General features: G+C 34.7%; 1 protein-coding gene and 1 long non-coding RNA gene across 2 annotated transcripts; both read right to left on the bottom strand.

The window, feature by feature from the left end:
• Positions 1 to 3,255: 3,255 nt before the first annotated feature.
• LOC122030067 lies at positions 3,256 to 3,648 on the bottom strand. Its single transcript, XR_006125302.1, has 3 exons — positions 3,577 to 3,648; positions 3,451 to 3,497; positions 3,256 to 3,330 (listed from the first exon to the last, which is right to left on the bottom strand). It is a non-coding gene; the product is annotated as an uncharacterized LOC122030067 (long non-coding RNA).
• Positions 3,649 to 3,737: 89 nt separating this feature from the next.
• LOC122029199 (superoxide dismutase [Cu-Zn]-like) lies at positions 3,738 to 4,292 on the bottom strand (the record flags this gene model as incomplete). The annotated part of the gene is made up of 3 exons (XM_042588138.1): positions 4,217 to 4,292; positions 3,982 to 4,083; positions 3,738 to 3,877 (listed from the first exon to the last, which is right to left on the bottom strand). Coding segments are annotated over exons 1-3 (318 nt in total), but the record flags the coding sequence as incomplete, so codon positions are not given.
• Positions 4,293 to 8,850: the final 4,558 nt, after the last annotated feature.

The raw sequence follows: 8,850 nt of genomic DNA, 5'->3' as shown, positions 1-8,850 counted from the left end.
TAATATCAGTATTGTTTAACGACACAAATTCGATTTCTGAAATAGTGAAAACCCAATATTATCACCAAGCAAATCATAAAATTAAGTTAATATTATTAATTCACTAAGAAAATCACAAATAAAAATGCACCGATGTATCTAAACACACCAAGTCAATATCTATATAACCAACACATAAATATTCTTCTTACAACATAAAAAGATAATAGATATTGTGCACATCAAGTCAGTATCCACAAATTACACATAATTATTCTTCCTGAGGGTGACAACTGATTGGTGATTCTTTGTAAAGGAGGCTTCCATCTTAAAGGAGCCACTGGAGGCTTTGGGAACTTTGCAGCATCCTTCTTGATTGTCCTCTCACCATTTAATTGATTCTCCAGTTCTCTTATCTGAATAAAATAAAACAAAATAATGAGTACCGAGGGCAACTAGTAAAAAAGAAAAAGAAACATCTAAAAGCAAGAGTCATCTGAAAAGTATACTTACCGTCAACCAAAAAATGTCATCAACTTCAACATCATTAACAAAATCATCATAGTTTACACTGACAGTATCTCCTGAACTGACTCCTCTTTTGATAGTGAAATTGAACTCTTGCCCTTCGTTGAGCAAGATAGGCTGAACCACATCCCCACTTCTTACCTCAGGGCCCTGTATAGTGTATATGACTACAGTGTCAGATTAAGTATATGTACTTCTGTTTTATCTGTTCTTTCTCAGTTAGTAACCAAGGATATAGCTCCTATAAGCTTTATAATGCTTTTAATTTGGAGGAAACCTCCTTTCTCCTTAAAAATATTGGTCATGCATTTCTTCAGTGGACGTCATTTTAAAGGTAAAACCAAATAAGAAAGCAGGATTGCCGTAACATGCTGGTGCTAGGAGAACCTCGTCACAAATTTTTATCAGTCTAATACAGAACTGCCACCATTATGCATATAAGTAGTATCCAATGTATGCTGGGAAAGGAATAAGTTTTTGTGTAAGTTAATGAATCAGAAAAAAAAAATTGAAATCGCATGACCATTAGAATTCTGAAAAAAAAATTATGTTTTCAGCAAACAATGAAATTTATCACAAGTTCATCCTGGTGCTTGCTTGCAGGTAGTGTTGAAACAGTATGTTAAGAATAATATTCACCACGTCTATTATGCTGGAAAATTTAATTTAAGGCATCATACTGAGTGATATTCAGTTAAATAAGATGAAGCAACAACATTGACGGAAGAGTCCTAAAGAGAAAATGAATCATAGAGAAGAAAATACTATGTGCATATTCCGCCAATGTAATAAGCTAAATCTCAAGAATATTAGATATAAACAATGTCAAGCATTTTAGAAATGCACTTTGATAAGTCAACAGTAAAAGCTAAGTAATGTTCGCAGAGGTACGTACCTTAGTATCTAGCATTTTTAAAATAACGTTGTCCTTGGACTGAGCGTTGTATTATTTTACCAAGTCAATGACCTTCTGATGTGATTCATGATCTCCATGGAAATAACATAAGTAGAGCTCATTAAAGCAAAAAAGAAAAGAAACAACAGATCATTTAGTAAAAGGAACTCAATGAGTACTGAGGCCATTCAATGGAAAGATATACAATTTCAGTATGCAACCACTTCAAACTACATCCAGTCGCCTCCACTTTGCCATTCTAGTATCTTTCTCAATATGGCTAGCATGTTATGCGGTGCTTAGTTACATTCAATTTCCAAAAACAAATTTCAATAGAACAATGATAAATGAGATTTTCAAAAAACTCTGCTGCCTAAAAATGCATTACCAGAGTTCTGTGCGCTAAAAGAAAGAACAATTCCTCAATCCAATAGTCAACGGTTAAGGTATTGTTTAAATAAGTTCCTCACTACTTTTTATGCTATCATTCCATATAATTGCATAATTTATCAAAACATAAATGACCAGGAACCAAAACACTGAAAACAAGAATAAGCCAATAATTTAGATACATGGGATCAAATGCTTTACAAAAATAAACCATTTACCATAATTTTACTTATTTGCTCAGCTTTTTTGATCTGCAAATTTGAATAATCTGTTATACGACAACTGATTTGAAAGAAGCTAAATATAGTGATGCATGGTGTATAGTAGATTATTATGATTTTTCTTGGAATATATAAAATAATTTATTCACACTATCTTCAAAAAGATTCTACTTATATTAACATAATAAATTTTCAAAAGAATAAAATGAAAGATTCTTCCTTCATTCTTAAACCTCATAAATCTAAGCAGCATGGAGGAGGCATGATTATAATTAAACTTCCACATAATCAATAGATGTGAATTCACATTTTGTGATCCGAATACATTAACACTAATTTATTGAAAGGTTCATTAAACATAAGATTGAAAAGGAACATGAATTCTTCCAAAAAAAAAAAAAACAATGCTCCAGCTCAAAGGAGGTGCAAAATGTGGGCTAGAGAGCACCTAGAACCTTGGCATGCATATTCCTTGACCTCTTAGATATAACTACAATCTTGGTAAAAATTAAACAGAATCAAAGCAAAAGGAATAATATTTATCCAACTCCAAGGCATCAAAAGAAAATCAGAATATCAATGGAAGAAGTAACAAATAACATTTGATCTTCACATACTTCAGAACAAATACTATGACAAATTGTCAAATAAAAACAAATGTCACATAATTGCACAAATAAAATTGAAAAAGAAAACCACCGTTTATACAGATAAGACATGTCAATTCCTCACCCAAGTAGAATCCTTTACCACACTTTACCTCAATATTAATAACCATTAAATTGATGGGATAATCGACCAAGATCCTGATACAGATAGTAAAGTGTAATAGCAAAGTGTATAAATACAACCTGATTTAGATTAGGAATACTGAGAGAATGACCAAAATATAGAGAAAATATCAGTGAAATTTGTAAGGTAATCAAGTATAGTATTTCAAGTTCTCTCTGCAATCTATCTAAAACTTACAAACAGTTTGATATAAACAGTTTGAGTATAGTATATTATTGCAGTCTAGCCGTCTAAGAAAAGCGCAAGAAAGATATAAACAAACAGTTTGATGAAATGGAAATTAATAGCAAGCACTCACAAAACTTTGAGTTTCTGAAGAAGTCCAATTGATTCTGGAATAACCCCAGAAAGGTTATTGCTGTCAAGCAGTCTGAATGCAAACAACAAGTTAGTATGCAGAGAGCCTATTACAAGGAAGCTTCAGGTGGCAATAGAGCTGATATATCTTACATATGCTTAACATTCATGCTAGAGCTGAAAAGGCTCAGTGGAATTGGACCTGAGAGATGATTCTTGTTCAAGTGTCTGATAAGAACATATTTCATCATCATTAATTCTTCACCGCGTAAGTTTTTTATTTGATCATGCATGGAAAACTGAGGTGATTGTTTGCCAGGTCTAGCCATACGAGGTCGGCAAGCCTACCCAGGGATGCAGGTATTCTACCAGTAAAATGGTTTGCATTTAATGATCTATGACACAAGTTTGAATCATTAGACTCCTGTTCCTTAGCTAGCAAAAATAGTAAGACAGTGGAAATTACATCCTAACAAGGTCTGGAGCTGGGATAGATTGCCTAGTTCAACAGGAATAGTACCACTGAACTTGCAACCAATCAGTATCCTGAGAAGCAGTAAAAAATGTTGATCAAGCCATAGTTTGATTTTTTTTTCGTTACGAGAAAAAGTGTTATAGTAAATATGGGTAAAAATAGATAACAAAAGTAACATCATGAGCTGATGATAAAGCAACTTACCATCCTCGCCAGCAGTGGCATTGCCTAGATCACCAGCATGTCTGTTTTCATCTTCAGGAGCACCATGTTCCTTTCCAGCAGGATTAAAATGAGGCCCTGCAGTATACAAGAGCATGAGTACATAATCAGTAATTTAATCCTTTCCATCAGAAACTTGCAACTCAGTAGATCACCATGAAGGAAAAGGTAAATAATTTTACCAGTTAACATGCATCCATTGGTGGTGTCTCCAAGAGCATGCACATGGAAGCCATGAAGCCCAGGCTTGAGGCCAGTGATGGATCCGTTGACGGTGGTTGGACCTATCACAGAGATTTACATCCCAAAATCAGATCGGATCACAAATTCACAGAAAAATCAAAATGGCTGAAGTTGAAACCCTAGATATGAAAGGAATTTAGCATTCCACAAGTAGTATTTCAAGAGATTTCTCACCATCTCCTTCCTGGATGAAGTAAATTGTGCCCTTAACACCCTCACTGTTACCCAAGACAGCAACAGCCTTCACCATTTCCTTAGGTGTTCTACACAACAGACATCAAACACACGGTTAAAGACATCATTAAATGTCTCAAAATAAGTAGCATCACCACTAGATGAGAAATAATCGATCTCGTCTTACAGATACAAAAAGAAAAGCAACTCAACAATCGCCAGACTAAACGCTAAACAAATACCATCAAACTCGAGACGAAATCATCTCTCGCTCCATCATAGACAGAGAACCCATCAAATCTCAATAGAAAACTCCACTTTTTCTTCACCAAATCAAATCAAAGCAGCCGCATAAGTTAAAATCGAGAAAAAAAAAGAGATAAAACCTAAGGATCGAAAACAAAACAACAATATGATGGAAGACAAATTTCAGATCGGAAAGTATACCTTTGATAAATGGATTAAAGGAAAAAAGAAATGAGATTTACCATATGATCGAGCACCCAAACAACAACGGGACAGAAATAAGAGATTCAGATTAATGAAAACAAAAGCAAATATAAAGATAGAATTATGGAAGAAGAAAGGTGGTGAGGTTGGAAGGAAGAATAAAAAAGAAACACTGAAAAAGAGAAAGAGGTAGAAGAAGAGGTCAAAAGTGCGACCTTATTGAACCAGATCCCGTGGGCGGACTGGATTGCGTGGTGGAGGTCGGAAAACGGAGAGGTGGTGGCGAGCTCCTTGGCGAAACGCTTGCTACCGCAGCACCGTAGCACATCCTCCTCCGTCCACGAAAAAGATGCCATCTTTCGTAGATCTAGGAAGGGGAAGAGGGAGATGAGGCAAGGAGGAAAGTGGTGGTGGCGTCGCAATGGTATACGGTGGACGGTGCGATATAGGTTTAGGTTTGGAGGGAAGAGTGAAGTATTGTAAATTTTGACTAAGTATTGGTGGAAAAATTATATTATTTTATTTTGGTTCATAGACATCGGGTTTTAAAAAACCGCTGTTAAAATCGGTGTCTATTAACGAAAAAAGGGCGCTCATAGACATCGGCTAAAAAACCGATGTCTATGAGCGAAAATCTGCGCTCATAGACACCGGTTTTTCCAAAAACCGGTGTAAAATACTCAAAGACATCGGTTTTTGCTTAAAACTGTTGTTGTTCCACCGATGTCTATGAGGGTTTTTGTTGTAGTGCATTTAGCAAACAAACAACAGACAACATTTTAACAGCTTGTCATAATTACAACAACAACAACAACCAAGCCTTTTCCCATTAGGTGGGATTGGCTGTATGAATCCTTTTATGTCATTGAGCTCTATCTCCTATTACATCATCATCTATATTTAAATAAATTTTATCTTGTTTTATTGTTGCTAACCAAGTCTTTTTTGGTCTTCCTCTTCTTCATTTGATATGTATGTTTATCATAGTTTCACATCGCCTAATTGGAACATTTATTGGTCGTCTAAGTACATGTCCGTATGATCTTAAACGTGTCTCATGGAGTTTTTCCTCAATAGATGCAACTCCGACTTTCTCTCTAATGCTCTCATTTCTTATTTTGTACATCCTCGTATGTCCACACATCCACCTTAACATCCTCATCTCAGCAACTCTCATCTTCTGCTCATGTGCTCGAGTCATAGCCCAACATTCAGCTCTATATAACATAGCAGGTCTAACTACGGTTTTATAGAACTTATCTTTAAATTTAATAGGTACTTTACGGTCACATAAAACACTCGACGCTCCCCTCCATTTGACTCATCCTGCTTGTATTCTATGTAAGACATCTCTCTCAATCCCTCCATCATTTTACAAAAATGATTCTAAATATTTAAATCTCTCGGTTCCAAACAACTCGTCCTCTCCTATCTTAACAATTGTTTCATTACTTCTAATATTGCTAAACTTAAATTCCATATATTTTGTCTTTAATCTACTAAGCTTAAAACATTTCCCTTCTAGTGTTTCCCTTCAAAATTATAGTTTAGCATTTACTCCTTCACGTGTCTCATCTACCAAAATAATATCATCTACAAACAACATGCACCACGGTACTGTGTCTTGAATGTGTGCAGTGAGTTCGTCCATAATTAGTGTAAAAAAATAGGGACTTAGAGCTGATCCTTGATGTAACTCTATCTTTATTGGAAATGCTTCAGTTACTCCGCCTGAAGTCTTTACTCTGGTCGTTACATCCTTATACATATCCTTAATTAGTTCAATATATGTTACGCTAACACCTCTCTTTTCTAAAATTCTCTATATAATTTCTCTTGGGACTCTATCATAAGTTTTTTCTAAGTCAATGAATACCATGTGTAGATCTTGTTTTTTCTCCCAATATTTTTCAATTAATTATCTAAGAAGATGTATAGCTTCTATTGTCGACCTTCCAGGTATAAACCCAAATTGATTTTCTGTCACTGTGGTCTCCTTCCTTAATCTTTTTTCTATTACATTTTTCCAATGTTTCATAGTATGACTCATTAGTTTAATACCCCTATAGTTTGCACAATTTTATACGTCTCCCTTGTTCTTATATAAGAGAACTAGAATACTTATCCTCCATTGATCAGACATTTTTTTTATTTTTAATATCATGTTAAATAATTTTGTAAGTCATTCAATACCTTGTTTCCCTAAGCACTTCCATACCTCTATCGGAATATCATCTGGTCCAACGACTTTTCCATTGTGCATTTCATTTAAAGTTTGTTTTACTTCTGAAGTTTAAATTCTACGATAAAAATTAAAATTTCTATACTCATTTGACCTAATTAAATTACCTAAGTTAAGTTGGCCCCCTAAACTTTCATTAAAAAGTTGATGAAAATACCTCTTCCACCGCTCTTTTATTTCTCCATCGTTTACTAAAACCCTATTACATTCATCTTTAATACATTTTATTTGGCTATGATCTCTTGTTTTCCTTTCTCTCACTTTAGCTATTCTATAAATGTCTCTTTTCCCATCTTTTGTATCCAATTTTTGATATAACCGTTCAAAAGTTTCATTTTTTGCTTCACTTACTACTTTCTTAACTTCTTTCTTGGCTATTGTATATTTTTTAAAGTTTTCCACGTTCTTTCAAATATATAATTCCTTATAAGCTATTTGTTTTTCCTTCACTTTCTCTTGTACTTTCTCATTCCACCACCAAGATTCTTTACTTAGTGGGGCATGCCCCTTTGACTCACCGAGTACACTCTTAGATACTATTTTCAACTTTGATATCATCTTATCCCATGTTGTATTAGAGTTATCGTATATTTCACCTAATGCTTGTACTTCTACCTTCTTCTTAAATATATTTCGCTTTCCATCCTTTAACTTCCACCACTTAATTCTAGGAATTGTATATATTTTCTTTCTATTGACACTATGTTTGAGGCGTATATCCAACACTACTACCCTATGTTGAGTAGTTAAGTTTTCTCCAAGGATGACTTTATAATCTTTACAAATCTTTCTATCCTTCTTCCTAACCATAAGAAAGTCAATTTACGATTTATTATTCCCACTTTTGAATGTGACTAAGTGTTCTCTTTTCTTAAAAAATGTATTAGCTAATATAAGGTCATATGCTATCACAAAATCTAATATAGTTTTCCCTTCCTCATTCCTCGTTCCAAACCCATAACTCTCATGTACTCTCTCATATTCCTCATTTTTCACTCCGACATGCCCATTTAGATCACCTCCTATTAAAATCATTTCATTTGGTAGAATATTTTGTAATATTTCATCTAAGTCCTCCCAAAACTTTGATTTGGTAGCGTCATCTAATCCTATTTGTGGTATATATACGCTAATTATGTTCATAGTTTCTTTCACCACTATTATCTTAAGGGTTATAATTCTATCCCCTTTTCTATCTACTCCTACAACTTCATCCTTTAACAAACTATCTACAATAATGCCCACTCCATTTCTTGTTTTACTTTTTCCAGTGTAACATAACTTAAAACCCGAGTTCTCTATCATCTTTGCCTTCTCGCCTGTCCATTTTGTCTCTTGTACACACAAAATACTAATTTTTCTCCTAATCATCATATCTACTACCTCCATTGATTTACCAGTGAGAGTTTCTATGTTCCATGTTCAAAATCTTAGATTATTAGTTTTACTATCATATTTGTTCTTATCCAACCTATGGTATGAGAACTCTTGCCTATTTAACACTACACCCAAGTTCTCATGGAGATGTAGTGGTCATTGCTGAGACGTTACAGACTTAAAGTCAGACCCTATAACGCGAATTCTTGCATATTTAGCACTACACTCGAGTTCTGGAGATGTAGAGGTCCTTGCCGAGACGTTACAGTCGGACCCTGCAACAGCCTGTCATAATTGTCGGGGAATATTCTTTCGGAACCTCCTTTGGAGGCTATCCTATTTCCCTTAGGTGACTCATCCATAACGACATCCTCCTCCAACGACTTTGGAGAAGGTTTAAGTTATAAACGACAAAAGAGGTACATCTGTTGATAGAAAAAGATTCCACGAAAGCTCTTTGAGGAACAACCTAACAAACTCTGATGCATGAAGTCACCTCATGGTCACGGAGATTTTGAGGGGTGGTATAAAAAGGGGAGTCCTCTCCATTGACAAAATACGTAAT

This window comes from Zingiber officinale, chromosome 10B (genome assembly GCF_018446385.1).
Source record: "Zingiber officinale cultivar Zhangliang chromosome 10B, Zo_v1.1, whole genome shotgun sequence".
Lineage (NCBI taxonomy): Eukaryota > Viridiplantae > Streptophyta > Magnoliopsida > Zingiberales > Zingiberaceae > Zingiber > Zingiber officinale.
The sequence above is the reverse complement of the archived record's forward strand: the minus strand, read 5'-3'. Positions and strand labels throughout refer to the sequence as shown.